The following is a 23086-nucleotide window of genomic DNA, read 5'->3' as shown; positions in this document are numbered from 1 at the left end:
GGTAACGCCCGGAACTGGAAGTGATCGTTGCGAATTGCAAACCTGAGGAACTGTTGATGGCGCGAAAGAATAGGGACATGCAGGTAGGCGTCCTGTATGTCCAACGACACCATGTAATCCCCAGGTTCCAGCGCCAGAATGATGGACCGTAGGGTCTCCATCCGAAACCTTGGCACCCGCAAGGACTTGTTGAGTGCTTTGAGGTTGAGGATCGGACGGTACGACCCATTGGGTTTCTGCACCAAAAACAGATTGGAATAGAAACCCAGGCCCCTCTTGGAGAAAGGAACAGGCACTATAACTCCAGCCTGGAGCATAGTGTGCAAAACCTTCCGCAGTTCCATGGCTTTGTTCCGGTCTGATGGAAGACACATGGTGAAGAATCGGGACGGGGGCCTGTGCCGGAAGGAGAGGGCATACCCGTGAGAAACCACCTCGTGAACCCAACTGTCTGTCGTGGTGACCGACCAACACTGGGCGAACCGTAGCAGGGGGCCTCCCACTTTGGGATCCCCCAAAGGGAGGACCGGACCGTCAGGCCGCAGGTTTGTCATCGGATTTAGGGGCCGGACGTCTGGCAATCCAGGCCTGCTTCCGGGGCGTGGCCGATTTCTTGGGGCCAGCCTGTCATGGAAAGGACTGAGCCTTCGGTCTACCCTGGGCCCTGTAAGGCCGAAAGGATGAGGTACCTGAACTGGAAGGAACTGCAGCAGACAGAAGACAAGCCGATTTGGCTGCCGCCAGCGTGGATACAATTTTGTCCAGATCCGGACCAAATAGGACTTCTCCATTAAAAGGCAATGCTTCCAAGCCCATTTTGGAATCAGCGCCTGCCTTCCAAGATCGCAACTATAAGGTGCGACGAGCCGCCACCGCTGCCGAAGAAATCCGAGAAGTCAGGGTACTGATATCCAAAGCCGCTTCGTTAATGTAAGTGGCCGAATCCCGGAGATTGCCTATCAACTCGGTCTGTTCAGCCGAACAGTCGGAATCGAAAGACGCCTCTAAACTATCTGCCCAGCGCTCCATAGCTCTGGCTACCCAACAAATGGCCATAGCCGGCCTGGCTGCTCCCCCCGCGAGGGAATAAATGGACTTTAGGCAGATTTCCACCTTACGGTCCGTGGCATCCTTTAAGGAGGACATGGAGGGCATGGGCAACGTGGCACTTCGGACCAGGCGTGTCACATGGGAATCCACCTGTGGCGGGGATTCTCACTTAGCAAAATAATTGCCCGCAAACGGATAAGCCACTGCTAAACGTCTTTGAGGCTGATACCGTTAGCCTGGATGTTTCCATGCCTCCTCTAAGTGGTCCACTAATTGACCCGAAAGAGGAAACACTGTGGCGTCACCCTTAACATCCTTGAAAAAGGCATATTTGGATTTTGATACCGGAGGCTCATCATCCTCAATAACTAAAGCTGTGCGGACTGCACGAATAAGGCCAGGAATATAAACCTTAGACTTAGTGTCTGACTCTTTAGTACGGGGAGGTTCTTGGTCAGAAAGATCCAGAATCTCCCCATCATCGGACATCCCGTCATCCTCATAAGGAGCAGACAGACGCCACCGGTCGCTCGTGAGGCCGCAAAACAGACTCCAATTGTAACACGTCCGACAAATGCTGTACAGAGCTTGTCAGCGAATTAACCCACGCAGGCTCATGAGAGACTTGAGGAGGGGAAATAGGGAGACTGTGGGGTACCATCAATTGTCTCGGGAAACTCTGCATGGGTGACGACTGCTGTGACAATCCCATCTGTGGGAAGGCAGGCAGGCTGCGGAGCTAACTGGCCCACAAGGGTTGTAAGCGCTTTGGCGAAACAAGCCCAGGGTGGCTCCTGTACCGGAGCCGTGACAGTAATTGGCCGCGCCAATAAATAACACTGCCGACATAGCCCCTCCGCATTACCCTCACCCCTCTGCTATTGGTACCTTACATGTAGTACACAAAAGCTGGAGAGGAAAGTCACTCTCAGACATGATGGTAAGTATGTGACCCCTCTCACTGATACTTGTAGTATAGTGGGAGAACCACCCTGCAATCACCGCACCGCAAGGGCTTTAGCAGAAGAAGAACAGGGACAGTGAAAAAGCTGACAGTAGAAAGTGAAAGTACAGGCAGCAGACGCTAGCAGAAGTCACATACAATGCAAAGAAATCAATTCCTGCACTATTAGCGCTGATTCTCAACTACGCAGACACAGAGCCTGGTTGTACACAGTGCTGCATACATAGACCTGAACCAATGGAGGAGAGGTATGCCGGGGGACCCAGACAGCGATGCCACCGATCTTCACCGTCCAGCATTGCTAGCCATGCTTCCAGCAAAAGATGGCCACCGAGGAGCGCTGCCACAGGGCCAGTCAGCAGAGCGGAGAGGGTTGTGTGCAGCGGGGGAGGCGCCGGCTGTGTTACACGGAAAACGCGCTCCCCTGGCATGCAATTAAGCCCTGGGAAGCCGCAGCGCTACCGCTCAGCCGCGGTCCCAGGGGGGTAGTGGAAGCGCAGGTTAGGTACCTGGCTCCTCGCTGCAGCCAGTCCCCAGGGAGCCCCTGCCTGGACCATGTTTCAGCGGGGACCCACCGCGGGACCCCGCTGCTTACCTGCTGCCCCCTTGAATCCGGCCATGGTCCCAAACATCTGGGGTCACTGCTAGCTGTGACCCCAGATGCCTACCAGCATCCCCGGATCAGTACCGGGTTCTGGTACCGGCGGGGGTGTAGGTAAGACAGCATGGACGTCAGTACTGACTGTCCATGCTGTACATCCAGATGAGCAGCCACAGCTGCTTGTAGAAAACTTCAGGGGCTAATCTAGCCCCCCTCTAAACAGGTGCATCCGACTCCGGCCGGGCACCAAACGAAACTGAGATGCCTTGGCTCGGGGGCGGGGTATAGGAGGGGGACCCTAGTGCATCCTGGGAGGCTGAAAGCTTAACTCTTTGGTGCCCGATGCCTGACGTCATCACCTATACACCAAGGTATCCTGTGGATACCCTATGGACCCTGAAGTAGAAACCCAGCGCTTGCATCCCTAAGGTAAGTAGCGGGTTAGTGGGATGGTTAAAGGTTATGGTTAGGGACTATGGGGTGGTTAGGCACTAAGGGGTGATGTTTAGGGTGCGGGAAGGGGAGGGAGAAGTTAGGTTTAGGCACTAGGGGGGAGGTTGGATTTATTCACCGAGGAGGGAGGGTTAAAGTTAGGGTAGGGAGAGGGGGAAGGTTGAGTGACAGCTCATCGGCTGGTGCGGCGTGCTTGCCCCCCTGGCTAAAATTCACCAGCCAGCCTCTGGTTGAGAGTAAGGGCAAGAGCACTGAACACAGACCACAAATAAATAAGTGGGCTAAGCACTGTTGTCTGTACACTATGCCCTAATTAATGTAGGTGATTTACTGCAGAATAAGCAGGAAAACACTAATTAATCTCTGCTGGGAAGCTACAGAATGATTCTATAAAGCACAATGCTTTATAAGTTGCTTAAACTACAGTATAGTCTCTAAGTAGGAAGTATACCTCCCTAAGGTACAGAGACAGAAAGAAAAATTACATGAATCTGTGCTCAGTTCACTGCTCAAACAATGTATATTATAACAGCTAAACACAAAACACACAGAAGTGAAGAAAAATGCACAGGCCCCAACAGTCAACACCTAGAGGTGGAGAAGGGGACAAATACAACCCGACACTAGGACAGTGAGGTATAGGGGATGCAGCAGACCACTCTCAATATGAACAAAATGGCTGCCAGACTCCAACTAGTAGGAGGGGAGAGGAGCCACTTGGCGGGGATCCCAGAGCCTGAGGTCAGAGTGACAGGGACCGCTTCACTCCCTCCTGGAAACATCTCAGAGACCTGTTAGCTAAAATGGTGGTACAGAGAAGACTGTGCCCCGCTGTCCTGGGCCGCCAGTGACTGCTCCCGCCCGTGGTATTGCCGCTATAACTCCCGATAGAGCCACTCAGCTGTCCCCCAACGTGGCCGCGGCTCTCCAGTGTGCAGAGAAGATGGTTGGTGTCCCTGGCCGGGAGTTCAGCGCACCAGCTGCCAGCGAGGGGTACGGAGCGGTCAGCGGTAACGAGCACCGCTGACCAAGCAAAGTGAAAGTTTAAAAGAAAAGTGGAAGCAGCCCTACTACTAAAACATGCCCTATCCTTGTAGGCACCAAGAAAAAAACTGATCACCAAGGTTCAGACGGGCAATAGGGGAGGCAGAGCCTGTGCTGCAGCTTTTTAAATTAACTACTCGTGCCCAGCCTCAGCGCTCCACTATAATCCACAGTCCCCAGTGGCCACCATGGCATGGGAAAAAAAAACAAAAAACGGACATTTAGGAGCTGGTTGGTACTTTAACTCCATCCAAGGCTTAGTAAGCAAAACCCTTAGACACTGCATTTTAAGTATGCATTGAAAAGAGTATCTGACACTACTATTAATGTACCGCTTTTCAGTCTGGTACATCACATTATCTCTCAAATTCCAGTAGTATTTTATCAGACACTGGGGGTGATTCAATTCAGTGCAAGGTTTAGCGAGGTTAAAGAAACCCTTGCGCTCAATATTTGATTACCGCGGGGATGCGCGCTCCCGATACCCGTGGTGTCCAATTTAAAGAAAGTGGTTGCGGAATAATATTATTTAATATATATATATATATACATATATATTATTATCATTTATTTATATGGCGCCACAAGTGTTCCGCAGCGCCTTACAAAGTACAAAAACAAATTGTATAAAAGTGACTTACAGAACAATACCATACAGGACATGGATAATATATATTGCTACATACATACATATATATATACATACATATATATATATATATACATACATACATACACACACATATATATACACCCATACACACACATATATATACACCCATACACACCACACACACACATATATATACACCCATACACACCACACACACACATATATATATACACCCATACACACCACACACACACATATATATACACCCATACACACCACACACACACATATATATACACCCATACACACCACACACACACATATATATACACCCATACACACCACACACACACATATATATACACCCATACACACCACACACACACATATATATACACCCATACACACCACACACACACATATATATACACCCATACACACCACACACACACATATATATACACCCATACACACCACACACACACATATATATACACCCATACACACCACACACACACATATATATACACCCATACACACCACACACACACATATATATACACCCATACACACCACACACACACATATATATACACCCATACACACCACACACACACATATATATACACCCATATATATATATATATATATATATATATATATACATACATACACACACACACACACACACACACACACACACACACACTTAACTGTCCGAGGGTCTCAGTAATTAAGGACTTAATTGAGCTAATTGGAGACTTCCAGTTGCTTAATTAGCCCTATGGGTGAGTGCCGCCGGGGTCCCAGAGCAAGTCTCGCTCTGGAAATGCGAGAAAAAAAGACGCAATGATTTCATTAGAAATGATGCTGTAATTTCTATAGAAATCACCATGTTCCATTTTCAGTCCCCTAATTGAACAGCAAAACTCTGCGGCTTTCAAGCTTAATACAAAAGCTGCGATTCAAATGTTAGACGCCCCCTGGGCGTCTATACTAATAGGCGTCCAACAAAGCAATTCAACTGTTTCTCCGTTCGGGCACCCATTAGTAGTTACAGTGGCCACAAGCACAGCGTTTAGCCGCGCACATAAACCAGTCTAAAGGAGTGGTCAGGGTGGACTTTAGACACATTTCTTCTTGCATCTCTGCAAGCTGCATGAAGAAATGTGTCCCCCAGCAGGTTTAGACGTCCGAACGGAGCAATAATTGAATTGCTCTGTCAGGCACTAATTTCATTTAGACACCCAGCAGGGGGCGTCTATAACAATTGAATCACCCCTATAAATTCTCCAAAGACATAAACCATTCCAAAAATTTGAAGGTAGAAGAAAAAGATTACAGTCATGGATGCTAACAAAGGCTTACCATGTAAAACTTCTGAATCATCTTCAACAAAATCAATATCTCTTAGGTCCCATTCTGCATAGTTGTCAAACTCCTATTGGATACAAATGATGTATTAATAGCGTACACAAAAACATTATGGAAATAAATAGCTTCCATCTTAATTAAAAGTCAGGACTTCAAACATCAGTATATGAATTTCCAGAACCCACAGTAACAATACGATATTGATAAACATTTTTTTTTTAAGGTTTCATAAGAATGGGTGTTGTATCTTAAGTTTCTCTTAACTATCTGCTGAAATAATGCTGCATTAAAAAGGTAATAGGACCAGTATTAAGGATGAATTTGTTCTGTACTTAACAGGGGATGTAGTCAGCATCCCGGCGTGCGGTATGCCGACGGTCAAAATACCGACGTCAGAATCCCGACTGAAGGCATCCCTAAGTTAAGTATCAGGGATTAGGGGGAGGGTTAGGAGTAAAAGTAAGGGTTAGTGGTAGGATACTTACCTAATGGTGTCGGGATTCTGACTGTCAGCATGCCGCTGTCGTTATTCTGACTGCCGAGATCCCATACCCAACACGATAACAGTAATACTGCAAAATTGGATTTTTGGTACTTACCACTAAATACCATGGGTGCAGAGAGCACTGTTCAAGGAGCAGGCACAAGAATAACCTAAACTTGGTTGTGGGCTGCCTAATTTTTTTTCTTACGGTCTAAGTTTATAACTCCTTTTAGTAGATGTGGTTTCAAGTCCTATACATAGTTCGTGAGGAGCAACCAATTTGGAATCCAGATGAGCTGTCTGCAGTCACCATGAGAGGTAGAGCTGAACTTCTGCCGAGATGAGGATGGTTTGAGACCTTACCAGATGATACTGACCGTCCCACAGAGACAGATTCCAACGCTGCAGGGTTCTGGAAAGGAACTGGACATATACCACGATGTTTGAAGGTGGATACCATGGACCCCAGGACCTGCATTGCTGAGTGAACTGAGACACACTGATTGCGGAGCAATTTGCGCACCCGCAATTGTAACGCAACAATCTTGTCCACCCATAGAAAGATCCTTGGTACCAGGGAATCCTAGTAGCGCCCCCAGATGTACCTTCTATTGTATGGGAGGGAGGGAGAGGGAGGGGGGAGAGAGAGAGGGGGGGGGAGAGAGAGGGGGGGGAGAGAGGGGGGGGGGGAGAGGGGGGGGGGAGAGAGGGGGGGGAGAGAGAGGGGGGGGAGAGAGGGGGGGAGAGAGAGGGGGGGGAGAGGGGGGGGAGAGGGGGGAGAGAGAGAGGGGGGAGAGAGAGAGGGGGGAGAGAGAGAGGGGGGAGAGAGAGAGAGGAGAGAGAGGGAGGAGAGAGAGGGGGAAGAGAGAGGGGGAAGAGAGAGGGGGAAGAGAGAGGGGGGGAGAGGGGGGGAGAGGGGGAAGAGAGGGGGAAGAGAGGGGAGAGAGAAGGAGACAAAATACCTTTTCCAATTTACTGTCCTGCCGTGCTCCTGTAGGCAGACAATGGTCAGCTGGAGACGACGTTGTAAAATCTCAAGAGACTGTGCCAATACCCGGAGGTCGCTAAGTATGGCAGTATCTTGAATCCTTCTAAGAGGAATAACCATGACTGCCATTATCTTGGTAAACCCCCGAGGGGCTTGTGGACAGACTAAAGGGCAATGGTAATGTTGCTTGCGAACAGCAAAACTCAGAAACCCCTGGCAATAGGTACATGCAGATATGCATCCTGTATGCCCAGGGCCATGAAATCCCTAGGTTACATTGCCAGCATAATTGACCATAGTGTGTACATACGGAACTTGGGCACTTGGACCAACCTGTTCAGAGATTCCCGATTCAGAGTAGAGCTTCTGAATCAAACATCAATCTGAGTAATAGCCTTCCTTGTTAACCAAAGGAACCGGGATTATCACCCCTGAATTTAGAAGTCTGAATGGTCTTCTAGAGAGCATAGGGGTGTTGTGTAAACAATTTTCTGGGAAGTAACCCTTTAGGAAGGTGTCACATAAAAATCCCCAGTAGGGAGGTGGATTTCCCACCTAATGCACTCTCACTGTGGGAGAGGGTAAACAGACACTAGTCTCCTTGGAATCTGAAACAGTTTAACTGGAATATTCCACCATAAACTCAGTGAGCTGTACAGACTGAAGTAATCCAGCATAAATCACCTTCTGGTGTCTAATTGGAGCACTTCTCATATAAAGGCAACAATGTAATGTGACCACCTTTACAAATATCTAGTAAATGTTATAACTGACAAATAAAAGGCAATATAACAGAGCAAAATTTAATGCATTTACTCAATATATTTGCAATCGGCTATTAAAAAGCAAAAACAGCATAGTAGGATATTGAGCTTCTGTATAACCTGGCCACCAAAGGAGAGGTATACAGGGCCATGATCTGTGAAAAAGAAGACCAAGGGGGTTCCTGCCCAGGAGCTGGTAGGCTGGATTAATGTGGTGACTCCTTTTAACAATGACCACATAATCTATTCTGTATGAAATTCTGAGGGGACAACTCGCCTGACCGGCCATACATGAAACCAGCACAGGGGCATTCGCAGCCCCCGCTTCTCGTTTTCTTCGGACATAATATCTTTAATGTTATGCAAAGTCATAATACAATGTGATAGTGTTTCATACCAAAAAGTAACCCACAACCCTGTATCAGAGTGCTTATGAGGAGAAACAGTAGTTATAATCGACAGTTATTCAGGAATACAAAAAGGCAGTATAACACACAGCAGATTTACACAAGTCACATACAATGCAAAAATATATTATATATATATATATATATATATATGCAACAAGCTCTTAGTCAACTACGAACAGCATGAGAGAAAAGAGAGCTATTACAGAAGACATGTTGAATAGAAATATATAAGTATGCTAAGTAGAAATGAGAAATAGAAGCAGCAAATAATACAAAATAAAATAAACACTCAGGAAAAAAACAAACCATAAATTAAAATAAAAAAATATATATGTATGAAAATAAAAATGTACAGCTCAAATATAGAACCTAATAAGGTTCTTACGGTCTAAGTTTATAACTCCTTTTGGTAGATGTGGTTTCAAGTCCTATACATAGAGGACTGCAGGGTTGAAAAAACTATCCGTATCTTACCCTACTGCCTTCCTAGGCACTTGTTCACCGGCTGCTGCTGTAGATGTTTCAGCTGTGCAGGGGTCCCGCGTCTGGTACTCCGTCCTGCACTGACGTCTGACAGCCGGCTTCCTAGTGCTTGCGGACTCAGCGGCACGGCAGATCTGAGCTGGTGGGGTCAGTCTGGATATCGGGCGTCCGTGATGTGAACTGAGCGTCTCTTCAGTACTGCACCACCTAAGTAACGTGTATAGTCTCCAACGCGTTTCAACAGATATTTTGTCTTCTTCAAGGAAGCAGATCCTTTGCCCGATTCCCTTAAATCACCGGGGCTCTCTTCTCATAGGTCACATATAAATTAATTGGGAAGTCTTTCACCATAACGATTTGTAAGGTTTAATTCCTTTATTAAATAAGCTAAACGTTCATAAATTACTCTGATTGCAGATAAAAATATATATGTACTCAAAAAACAGATAACAAAAGTAAACTAAAATTTAATGAAAAGAAGAAGAAAAATAAAAATAATAATAAAAAACATAATAAATAATAAAAAAATGCAAACAGGAATAAGATAAAAAATAATAAGAAAAGATAGAAAACCACAGCAATTTCCTACATATTGATTTGTTACAGAAAGGGTTTTAATTCAAAATCCACATTCAGGCCGGATGGTTGGAGAGTTTTCATTTTGTAAATCCACTCGATTTCTTTTTTTAGACATCTTTACCAAGTAGTTTCCACCTCTCCAATCCGGCACCACTTTTTGGATAGCATGGAACTTTAAGCCTGCTGGGTTTTTATTATGGTGGTTCAGAAAATATTCTGACACACTGTGTGTCTTTAATCCTTTTTGAATGTTTAAAATATGTTCATTAATTCTTGTTTTTAATTTTCTTTTTGTACACCCTATGTATTGCAACCTGCATGAGCAGTCATAAGATAAATCACTCCTTCTGAGTTACATGTAAAATGAGAATGGATTTTGAATTCTTTGTTTTTTGCAAAGGAATTGAAAGTTGTAATCTGTTTAGTTGATATGTCCCTTAAATTCTTACATCCTTTGCAGTTATTACAGTGATAGAATCCATTTTCATTGCTTGTCTCTTGTTCTTTAATTAACGGAATATAACTTGACGTGAGCATGTTGTTTAATGTCTTTGCTCTCTTGTAGACTATCCTCGGTCTAGATGAAATTAACTGCTCCACCAATGGATCAATTTTCAGAATGTCCCAGTATTTGTTCAGTATAGTTTCCAATTCTTTAGTACAACTGTTATATTGAGTGATGAAGAGGATATCTGATTTTTTTCTCTTTATTCATTGTTTTGTATTTAATTAGATATTCTCTCTTCTTCTGTCTTTGTGCAAGCTAGTTTCTAATGACTTTTTTTTATAGTGCCTTTTCCATGAATCTCTGTGTTTGAGTGAAAGGCATTGTGTTTCAAAAGTATCGTTCTTAGAACACACAGCAGATTTACACAAGTCACATGCAATGAAAAAATATATAATATAATAATATAAATATACACACACATAGATAGAGAGATATATATATACAGTCAGGTGCATAAATATTGGGACATAGAAAGAATTCTCATATTTTGGCCTCTATTCACCACCACAATGGCTTTGAAATGAAACAAACAAGATGTGCTTTAATAAAAAGGAGAAAAATGATTCTGCACAGAACTTATTAAGAGTTAATTAATAATGAACCAACCATTCAGCCATCACAGATAATTAATTATCTGTCATCAATAGTTGTTGGTGGTGCTCCCAAAGCCAAAAGATATGTATCAAACAACAAAAGAGAAAAAAGTGTGGCTATTGCCTGGGTCACTCTTTATAATTAATAATAATTAAATTAAAACATAACTTTTATTTCCAACAATAAAATATTAATCATGTACCATATTTTTTATTTTTCAAACATTCAGATGGTATAAATCCATCTTAAAGAGGCAGACTTCGTGAGTCATAACGAAGTCTGAAGGCGAATTGACAATCTATTACACACTCAGAGATTGGGTATATTATACAATTAATATCAAATTGATATTGCTTGTTCTAATGCAAAATCACTCCCAAAAGTGTATTTTAAACTACAGCACCTGGTATTCCCTGGGGGTCACCCTACCAGGTACTAACCAGGCCAAATACAGTTTAGCTTCCAAGATCAGACGAGTTTGGGCAATCACGTATTGTATGGCTGTAGTAATATTTAGGGAAAATTGCATAATTGTCAGGGCAAAGCAATATATGTAGGACTAATGTTGTTAATAGTCCATTTTATAGTGAATTGCAGCTTACAAAAAAGGAATGCACAAGCAAGCCTTGATTGTACCACATAAATCAATCAGAGGAAATTGCCGGACTTACGTTTCCCAGCATGCAACATAATGTTGATGCTTAGTCCGATCACGTGACCCAAAGGGGCGGAGCTACCCTTCTAGTAACCAGCCGGCTCCTCACTACTTCATGCTCAGTGGTTGTGTTTATGGGCTCTTGTATTTAAACAGTGAGTCGTAGATTGCCGATACGGAGGAGGTGAACAAGCCCTCTGCCGGGCGAAATGCGCGTCCTCATTGCTATTTCACACATCGTTGGACTTTCAGCCAGTGCACGGGCTGGATGTCTCAGAGACTGGGATGCAGTAGCGGTATTGTATATATTTACACGCAGTCACTACAGGACCTCCGTGTCCTTGAACCTGCTTCATTGCGGGGATCTGGATGCAGGATACTTATTTTATACACTTACACTGACACAGCAGGACCTGTGTGTCCTAGGATCTGTTTATATTGACCATTTATTGAACCATATGGGATCTTTCTATATATCTTTTGCTGATTACAGCGCTAATAATACCCATACATGTGTATACATATTTTAGAGATAATCTGCCAATTCTGACTAGACTCTTATGTTTTGTCAAAACTGTCTCTGTTATACTCACACGATCACATGTTAATTGATATATGTGATGACTGGTTATGATTCATTTTTACTGTCTCATGTGTATCTTACTTCTAAGCTAATTTATAGCTACACACTTTTTCAATTACCCCTCTCACCTTGGAGAGATAATATGTATTATTCATGATTATACTATTATTTTTTTCTCTCTATAAAAACCTCCACCCTTTTTTTCATTGTGGGGTTCAATTATGCTAATTGACCAATTGATATGTGCAATAGAATTCTTTGGTCCAGAATTTGATGTATATACGCTGTGAATTTTCACTAATGGGTTTATTTTTTATTTAATTATCAATTCATATGGACCTCTTATTATTAAGCACATAATAATTGTTACAGAGACAGTGATTTTGAACTTTTTTACATCCATTAATGGTCTGATTAGACATTGGTTGTGTCATTTTTCATTATACTAATTAGAAACATCAGGTTGTGACAAATGTATGCTTTTATTTGTTTTGCATATACAATACCGTCTCGACTGTGATTGATGATGTTATCACAGCTTACCACATGATATTAGAGTTTATTATAAGATATTCTGCCGGACCAACTTTTTCTGTTTTGCATATAGCCTCAATATATGCAGAAATGTTCATGATTACTTGAATGATGTGGATTTAGAAGCACATGATATTATTTGCAGATTAAGTCCGGCAATTTCCTCTGATTGATTTATGTGGTACAATCAAGGCTTGCTTGTGCATTCCTTTTTTTTTAAGCTGCAATTCACTATAAAATGGACTATTAACAACATTAGTCCTACATATATTGCTTTGACCTGACAATTATGCAATTTTCCCTAAATATTACTACAGCCATACAATACGTGATTGCCCAAACTCGTCTGATCTTGGAAGCTAAACTGTATTTGGCCTGGTTAGTACCTGGTAGGGTGACCCCCAGGGAATACCAGGTGCTGTAGTTTAAATACACTTTTGGGAGTGATTTTGCATTAGGACAAGCAATATCAATTTGATATTAATTGTATAATATACCCAATCTCTGAGTGTGTAATAAATTGTCAATTCGCCTTCAGAATTCGTTATGACTCACGAAGTCTGCCTCTTTAAGATGGATTTATACCATCTGAATGTTTGAAAAATAAAAAATATGGTACATGATTAATATTTTATTGTTGGAAATAAAAGTAATGTTTTAATTTAATTATTATTAATTATAAAGAGTGCCCCAGGCAATAGCCACACTTTTTTCTCTTTTGTTGTAAGATGTAATTCCTACACCGTTCACCTGATTTGGATGTAATTACCCCCAAATTAAATCTGAAATTCTGCAGTTAAAGCACAACGGTTTCTATATGTACCTCCCACTTTTTAAGGGGCCAAAAGTAATGGGACAAACTAAACAATCCTAAATCTAACTTTCACTTTTTAATACTTTGTTGCAAATCCTTTGCAGGCAATTACAGACTGAAGTCTGGAACGTATAGACATCACCAGACGCTGGGTTTCATCCCCGGTGATGCTCTGCCAGGCCTCTACTGCAAATGTCTTCAGTTCCTGTTTGTTCTTGGGGCATTTTCCCTTCAGTTTTGTCTTCATCAAGTGAAATGCATGCTCAGTTGGATTGAGGTCAGGGGATTGACTTGGCCATTGCATAACATTACACTTTTTAGCCTTAAAAAACTCTTTGGTTGCTTTTGCAGTATGCTTCGGGTCATTGTCCATCTGCACTGTGAAGCGCCGTCCAATGAGTTCTGAAGCATTTGACTGAATATGAGCATATAATATTGCCCGAAACACTTCAGAATTCATTCTGCTGCATTTGTCAGCAGTCACATCATCAATAAATACAAGGGAACCAGTTCCATTGGCAGCCATACATGCCCACGCCATGACACTACCACCACCATGCTTTACTGATGAGGTGGTATGTTTTGCATCATGAGCAGTTCCTTTCCTTCTCCATACTCTTCTCTTCCCATCACTCTGGTACAAGTTGATCTTTGTCTCATCTGTCCATAGGGTGTTGTTCCAGAACTGTAATGGCTTTTTTAGATGTTGTTTGGCAAACTCTAATCTGGTCTTCCTGTTTTTGTGGCTCACCAGTAGTTTACATCTCGTGGTGAACCCTCTATATTCACTCTTGTGAAGTCTTCTCTTGATTGTTGACTTTGACACATATACACCTACCTCCTGGAGAGTGTTCTTGATTTGGCCAACTGTTGTGAAGGGGGTTTTCTTCACCAGGGAAATAATTCTTCTGTCATCCACCACAGTTGTTTTCCGTGGTCTTCCGGGTCTTTTGGTGTTGCTGAGCTCTCCGATGCATTCTTTCTTTTTAAGAATGTTCCAAACAGTTGATTTGGCTACACCTAATGTTTTTCCTATCTCTCTGATGGGTTTGTTTTGATTTTTCAACCTAATGATGGCTTGCTTCACTGATAGTGACAGCTCTTTGGATCTCATATTGAGAGTCGACAGCAACTGAATCCAAATGCAAATGTCACACCTAGAATCAACTCCAGACCTTTTACTTGCTTAATTGATAATGAAATAATGAGGAAATAGCCCACACCTGTCCATGAAATGGCTTTTGAGTTGATAGTCCCATTACTTTTGGCCCCTTAAAAAGTGGGAGGCACATATAGAAAACGTTGTAATTCCTACACCGTTCACCTGATTTGGATGTAATTACTCTTAAATTAAATCTTAAAGTCTGCAGTTAAAGCACATCTTGTTTGTTTAATTTCAAAGCCATTGTGGTGGTGAATAGAGGCCAAAATATGATAATTGTGTCTGTCAATGTCCCACTATTTATGCACCTGACTGTATCTCTCTCTCTGTATCTCTCTCTCTCATATATATATATATACATACATACATATATACACACACACACATGCCTACTCATAAGAGAAAAAGAAAAAAACTTGCTTGACACTTCTGAGGCAGTCCCCTGTTCAGTACAGTGCACTCCTGCGCACAAAACTAACATGCTGTCAAAGCCAAATGAGCTAAGTCCTGATGGAAAACTGGGCCCTGACTGAGTAGATCCGGGCAGATAGGTAGTTGCCAAGGATGATTTATCACCATGCTAAGGATGTTGGTGTACAGCAACCGTTTTGGCAAGTTCGGAGCCACCAGGATGATGGGAACTCCCTGAGCATTTGCCTCTTTCAGCATGTGAGGAAGCGGCGGATATAGGGAGTTTGCTTTTATTATAAAGTCCACACAGATAAAAACAGAGATAACCACACGAGGTGTCTGAAGACTTTTCCAGAATGACATCCCGTTCCAGAACGTTGCAGACTAATACTATTCACTTTTGGAGAGGTGTCATGGAAGCTGCATAGAAGACAACACCTGGGTGAAAATACAATATATGTATGTCCGATAGTGGTTTTTTGGAGCGCCTGTGTGGGAGAAAACTATGCAGCTCACTTCAGCAATAAAGGAAAACAACTTTTTTTTTTAAGTTACAAAAGAAAGAAATACCAAAGTTGTAGCACTGGGTCTGTTTCCTAATTTTCTAATGGGCATATGGAAGTACAGATGTGTCCACATACATCTATCCTCTGTGCACTACAAGTCGCGCTACACAGCGTGAGCACCGCGTGGCGCGTCTTCTCGTTCAACTTTTTCCCTGCAAATGAGTCTGATTCACATGCAGATACACCCGCAGTTGCACACAGAACATAGGCATGCCACATATTTTAATTAGCAGAAGCTGCTTGTGCGTCCTATCAGCATCCTGTGTGAATAAGACGCATTTGAAGGGGAAAAAAGTTGCACGAAAAGACACTCAGCGCTACCAAGTCATGCCACGGCATGGAGTGAATAGAAGTGCTGTTTAACGCGCAAGGAGTCTAGATGTATGTGGACACATATGTATTTCTTTCTCAGTCTTTTTCAGATGTTTCTAAAACGTTTTATTAACTATTAACAATCACGTACATAATTTATCTCAGCAGCCAAATAAAGACACTTTCCTTTCATGATTGTTCCCATCTCTCTCAAGAATAAGGTGCATAACTGCACACCACTTTCAAATAAGAGGGCATGCCGCTGTTTGGAAACTTACACTCTTTAATCCATAAGAGGTTCAGAGCTGCACTAAAAGTTTCCAGCGTTTTAAAATAAAAAATTTCCTTATTTGGAAGTAATAAGAGATCCGGGTGAATAGAAGCCGTGCATATGCGCAAAGCATTTATTCACGGTGCGGTGAGAGCTTGGGGAAAGCCCAGCACCTCCGTAAGTGCTGAGCATGACCCCAAGAGAGATGAATGGAGGATATGTCACTAGGCCAAGCCCTCTCCCGTGCGGCCATGTCCCCTATTCTAGAGTACATTTGTCTTTGGAGCGAGCAGGGAAGCCAGCCTACACCTCAGTCCTGCCCCTGGTTTGGCGTGAATAGTAAATTACATATCACTTTAGCTAGTGCGCAAAAAATCTAAAATGTAGAGAGAATTATGACCAAAACTATTAAGGTAGCCAGTTTCGGACGCCACTGAAAAACAGAGAACTGCTAGAGGCCTAGGGCCTGTGTCCTCACATGCAAGAGACTAATGGCCAATAAGAGTGTTGTGACAGTTTCAATACTGAGGCCTGTGAAGCAGGAAACTTAACTGCCCATGTGGTATCCTTAGCATGTAAGTACCCCATACAAATACATAACATGGAGAGCCATGAGAATCAACCAGTAGCCAGTAGTCCACATAATGCTGAGCTATTATGGAGTAAGATATCACTCAGGGCATGAACATGGAGAATGCATTGTGACATTAGGTAGCAAGACAGTATTCAAACATAGTTAATAAAGTCTTGAGATGACCATATGAGGACGGGCGAAACGCGTAGGCCACACCCCCTGCACGGAACGCTACCCGGAAGAGGGAACCCGACGGTGATACAGACGTGCACGCACACCGCCAGCAGCAATCCCTCTACAGCGGCCGAAGACTCTCATCGTTCCGGCTGTTACACCACGGGACCCACACAGGACGGGTCTCCATCTCTGACAGGACCCGGGAAGCTACTGCACGGAGGCAAGACACAGCATACAAGTAAGGACGGTCATCACTGTTAATACCGGCACGGGGGTAGGAGGTGCATGCACCGACCGACGTTTTTAACAGACTTAGGGGAAATCAATTTTCCTATGTTTCCACTCAGTAAGGATACATGAGACATTAATCAGACTGTGACTTTAACATCTCAAACCTATCTATTCAAAAGGCACCCCAATTTTATATATGTTTGCTGAAACCAGCTACATTTATACTGCCTACTCATGAATATCACTGTATACAATGTACAATGAGCCATATTGAGATTGTTTCAATATCGTTATTGTAATCATTTACATTCTATGTTTTTATCCACTCACCAATCAAGGGTGTAATCACACCACTGACAATACAGGGATCTTGGCTTCTTGTTGGTTTAAACATAAAATCATATTTTATTTGAATGGCAACAATACAATTATGTCTAGTATTTCTAATTTTTAATTTGTAATGTTCTTATCAGTAGTTTCTTTTCCAACATTTATTCCTTTATCACCCTTTTACATACGACCTAAATAAAAATCTTCTATTCTATTTGCGCCCTGTACGGTCTACATTATCCATTTTAAACATAGTGGCATAGGAATGCCACAGGTATTTGAGGCAGCACTAGGATTCAGATTTAAACAGGTACAAAAGCACCTAATGAGAAACCATCCCACATACCAGCTTACAGTTTAAGAGCGCACCGGACTACATACATACCTTCTCTAACTTTACAATAGAGTATTGTAACCGTACACTAGCGCTAACAAGTTATTAGTAACCTATTAACATGGAGTGAGTAATGTGATAGAACATGAGAGCAGAAAAGTCAGTACTCAATTCAATAACATGGAGATAGTATTGTGAGTGAATAGGAGCGCTAAAAAAATCTGTATTCCATCTACTAATATGGAAAGTATCAAGACTGAAAATGAGCTAATAAATTAGTACTCTGTTTTCATGTTCACTTCCAATACTATCTCCATGTTAATAAATTAAGTCCGTACCATTAAAAACATCTATATATCCATCAAGTCAAACATATCTACAAATGTCTCCACATACATCTTACTTCCTTGTGCCTTAAACACCCTTCTAGTCGTGCTATGCCGTGGCGTGACTCGGTAGCACTGAGCATCTTTTTGTGTGACTTTTTACCTTCAAGTGTGTCTTATTCACAAATTGATGCGAATAGCACACAGGTCATTCCATGTCAAGTCAAGCCCCCACTTGACAATCTCCGATTTTGTATGAAGGTTGGTATATACTGTATGTAGTACTAACTTTAGTTAAGTTTCAGTTCACAGTATGCAATAGTAGTGGAGTTGTGGCCCTGGTAGTGGAGGTAGGTGAAACGGTCAACGACTCTGCGGTGCACAATCAGAAATGTTCACGTAATTGCTGTGGCAGATCTATCAAAGCAAAAGTCGTCATAGTGCACATGCTTATACACCTTTTGATACAGATTTCAAAAATCGCTGCCTCAAGGCTAACACAAGTACTTTTTGACAGTATAAGGCCACAGTAGGCCAAAAAAGCAGTCATGTAAAATTATTTCTGGAATTCAGCTGCCCATAACTCCAAAGGAAAAAATTATTTTAGTGTGACATTAGTATAGCTAACTATCCAAGTGGACACCATCACAATCATAAAACAACAGAATTTAAAGTTACTTTGTTCATGTGAAAATGTCATCTAAACTTGCTTTCACAAATCGAGCGTTAAGCTTTCCACCATCTTTGAACTCCAATAGCAAAAAAGAAGCATAACTGATTTTCTTGAAACAAAATTCATTAAAAAGAACAGACTTTAGACTACAACATATATTTTTTCTGGATAGGCATTTAGCCTCAGAAGGGAGAAAAAGGAGAGTTATGGTAAAAATTACTCTTGTTAACTCTCTTTTTTCGAAGCGCACAAGGAGACAATGGGGTGTAGGTGGTACTTGAAGGACCGGAGACCAAAAGCAAAGCTTTTTCCTGTCCCAGCATGCTCCGGTCCTTCCCCCTATACCCCGCCCATAACCTGAGGGCAGGTTTTGTTGACAAGCCCAAGGCAGGAGCAGAATAGGAGAGAAGAAAAACTGGTACACTGAAGAATCCCACTCTCACACAGAGAAGGAAACAAGCGACCAAGAGAAACCCATAGAAGCCAGGTGTGTCAGGGCGGGTGCCCTGTGGACTTCGAAGAAAGAGTTAACAAGGGTAAGTTTTACCATAACTCTCCTTTTCTTCTTCACAATGCGGCTCCACAATGGGGATATCACAAAGCAGTTGTTCAAGGTCGTGGATGCTCCTGAGCTGAGAGGAGAACCCGGCGCCCGAAGGAAGCATCGTGAGAGGCAATTGTATCAAAGGCATAGAACCTAGTGTGGACAGAAGACCACGTGGCCGCCTTGCATAGTTGTTCGGCAGACGCGCCACAGCGGGCTGCCTACGATGGATCCACAGAGCGAGTAGTATGAGCAGATACAGTAGCCGGCACAGGAAGGCCAGTCTGCGTGTAAGCCTATGAGATGGTCATGCAAAGCCATCTGGCCAGAGTCTGTTAGCTGTCCATCCCTTCTTGTAAAATCCATATATATGATAAAGAGGGAGTCCGAATTCCTTATGGAACTAGCATGGTCCACGTAGATCTTCAGAGCATGGACCACATCCAAAGAGCCCTCACCTGCCGAGAGGTCTGGTGATTAAAAGGCCAGAAACCACAATTTCCTGGAAACAAGAGACAACCTTGGGAAGGAAACCAGGGTGCGTTTGAAGAACAGCCCTGTACGTATGAAAGATTAGAAAAGGGGAGCGGCAGGAAAGTGCCCCTAAATCCAATACCCTACAGGCAGATGCCATAGCCAGAAGAAACAGGAGTCTTCGCAGTGAGCCATTTGACATCTACTTAATCCAGGGAGGTTCCTGAAGTGCGTGGAGAACCACTAACAAATCACACAGAGCCAAAGGAGGTACAAAAGGGAGGTTGTATATATAGAACAACTAGCAGGAAGGTGTTAACATCCAGTAGAGGAGCAATTCTGCGGCGGAACCAGATGGACAGAGGAGAGATGTGCACTTTAAAGTGCACATCTCTCCTCTGTCCATCTGGTTCCAGCGCAGAAGACTTTGAAGATCGGAGTACCAATGGAGTCAGGGGCAAGCCAGAGCTACCAACAGGACCGTGCCCCCTTCCTGCTTCAACTTCCGAAGAACTCAAGGCAGAAGGGAGACCGGAGGAAAGCGGCATGCCAAATGAAAGGCCCACTCCACAGATAATGCGTCCACGAAGGCTGCATCAAGGTCCCTTGTTCTGGCCCCATACACTGATACTTTGTGGTTGTGTCGTGAGGCCACGAGGTCCATGTCCGGAAGACCCCATTTGTCCACCAGGAGCTGAAAGACTTGTGGATCGAGAGACCACTCCCCTGCATGCATGTTGTAATGGCTCAGGATATCCGCCTCCCAATTGAGAATCCCTGGGATGAACACTGTGAAGATGGCTGGGAGACGGCGTACGGCAAAAGTGAATATGCGGGACACTGCTGCCATTGTTGACCGACTTCAAGTGCCTCCTTGGTGATTGAGGTAGGCCACTGTCGTGGTGTTGTCAGACTGTACTTGTACTTGCCCTGAAGAATATCCTGAGCCAGGGCTGAGTGAGGGCTTTGTAAATGGCTCAGAGTTCCAGGACGTTGATTGGTAAGATAACCTTGGCTGGAGTCCAGCGTCCTTGGAAGAAATGCTGGCCGGTCACTGGAAGATACTCTTCCAGAAGAGGCAACGTCCTATTTGGGAGAGGCAGCATTGGATGCTAGTATATTATCCTCTAAAGCATCAGCTGTCTCAGTTGTGGCTCGGAGAGCTCTTTGGTTAAAAGGGTGAAAAGCAGATGCAATATCTAAGAAAGCCCTGGAATCCCTTCTGTTCATGGGAGGCATTTTGTTTGGCACAGAATTAGACAAGATTGTTGCTATGGTGGCAGCCTCTGAAACGGCTGGTCTACCTTCAGCATCTACTACTTGACCTAAACAAACGTCCTTTCCACTGCAAGGAAAAGCAAAAGGTCAATCTTCCTCTAGACCCAGTTCTCGCAGGAAACCGCAGTCTAAGAAGTCCTCGCCAAACAGACGTCCGGCTTCCAGTTCTGAAGATAAACCTGCAGCTTGATGGAACGGGCCTCCCCCTGGAGTATCCCAGGGTAGGAGGCCAACAACTTCAGTTTTCAGACACCTGGCATCTCAACAACAGATGCTTGGGTTCTGGAGGTGGTCTCCTAGGGGTACACCCTTACTTTCTAGATAAGTCCTCCACAAAGGTTTTTCTGCACCTCCGGCAGCGGATTCTGCGAAAGCCTTGGCCATCCGGCAGGCTATACACTCCCTGCTGTTGTCAGGGGTAATAATCACGGTTCCAGTGAATCAACTAGGAAAGGAATATTATTCCAACCTCTTCTTGATTCAGAAACCCAATGGGTTTCACCGGCCTATTCTAAACCTGAAGGGACTCAACACATTGATCAAGCCATGCACGTGTAAGTACACATGGCCGGTACATTGAAACTGCGAATGGCTCATTAACTCAGCTATGGACTTGCAAGACACCAGAGTTTGAGCAGCAGGCTGCTTGTTATTCTTGCCGTTGCCAGACATAGCTGCAAGGATAATTGTAGCAAACAATCTGGCACAGTTCAGTGAGCAACCCATATATATGTACAATATGGCACAGTGTGGTGGGCAACACAGCTATACAGGTAGAAGTGAGGTACAATAAGGGACTGCTGGTAACAGAAGCCGTGACGTGGCCCAGCAGCCTCCCATGTATTTGCAAATGCATGCAACTAATATCTCTGAATTTCTATGACCATATAGACTTCATATATTGTTGCAGGTATTATTCAGTGTGCTGAGGTACAATAGGGGGTTAAATCCCCCTCCTTTTTCTACTTAGTGTGACCCCTCCCTTTCATGCACCTGATTAGTACTGCTGGATTGATTGAGCAGCTGCCATTTTTGTTTGAGGTACAATAAACCCCCTATACCTCAGATTACACCAGGGTTGTAATGAAAGAAAGGTAAAGGCATAAGCTGACAGTTGTGAAAAAAAATAGACAGCAGCGCTAGCACAAGTCACATGCAATGCAGAGCATACAATATAACTGCAGTGGGCACTAAATTCAACTACACAGACCACAGTGGCTGGTAGGAAATAGAGCTGTATGACCTGGCCCTTGGGAGTGGTATTCTGGGAGACCTAAATAAAAATATATTAATGGTGCGCTCTGGGTTATGTTAACTAGATGGTGTGTGGTGAAAAAAGTTCCTTAATGCCAGACTGTAGATGAAATGTTCCTTAGCAACCGATTAGCTACTAATGTCTCAGAAACCTTCTTTTCCCTAAACGGGAGATGTCTAATTATGTCCACAATGTTTTATCAAATCTCATGGGAATCCAACATGAGGGGTCTTGGAAGAATGTCTTAATAGATCTGTGGGATGTGTGTTCTTTATGGAGTAAAGTCTCACAATGAATGCTTTTTAAATTCTGTAGGATGGGTGTTCTGTTTAGGCGTACCCTCTTCTCTCTCCTCTCCACCTCAAATGCAATGCATAGGCACAGTATCAGGAACAGGGTATACACAATATTGCAGGTAGGTAAGTGATGGATGTACTTACCAAATTACTTTGTTCCTGCTGGTATCACTTGTCCCGGTGCTTAAAGAGGTCCACGATGGAGAGAGGGGTAGTGTAATAAGCAATATAAAGGAGGCTATGAACTCCAATGAAAAATAAGGTACTATTTATTCCAGGATAAAAATATAAAAACTCACAAGAGTCTAAATTAACAATAATGGGTTAAAGGCGAAGTCCCAAAATATACAAGGCATATACGTAATCCAAGTATTAGT

General features: G+C 43.4%; 1 protein-coding gene and 2 pseudogenes across 2 annotated transcripts in view; 1 reads left to right on the top strand and 2 right to left on the bottom strand.

Moving 5' to 3' along the window:
• Positions 1-23086, bottom strand: part of TADA2A (transcriptional adaptor 2A) — a 142330-nt gene that overhangs the window by 71599 nt on the left and 47645 nt on the right. For both annotated transcript variants that reach the window (XM_088455960.1, XM_088455961.1), the window contains exon 7: positions 6094-6166. In XM_088455960.1, coding sequence (XP_088312086.1) covers positions 6094-6166 — 73 coding nt within the window. The remainder of the gene's footprint in view (positions 1-6093; positions 6167-23086) is intronic.
• On the bottom strand, positions 11301-11418 carry LOC148477940 (5S ribosomal RNA; annotated as a pseudogene).
• Positions 12991-13108, top strand: LOC148477939 (5S ribosomal RNA; annotated as a pseudogene).

The sequence above is a fragment of the Taudactylus pleione genome, unplaced genomic scaffold, assembly GCF_031769625.1.
Source record: "Taudactylus pleione unplaced genomic scaffold, aTauple2 ptg000682l, whole genome shotgun sequence".
NCBI classification, from domain to species: Eukaryota; Metazoa; Chordata; class Amphibia; order Anura; family Myobatrachidae; genus Taudactylus; species Taudactylus pleione.
This window is presented reverse-complemented; position numbering and strand designations above follow the sequence as displayed.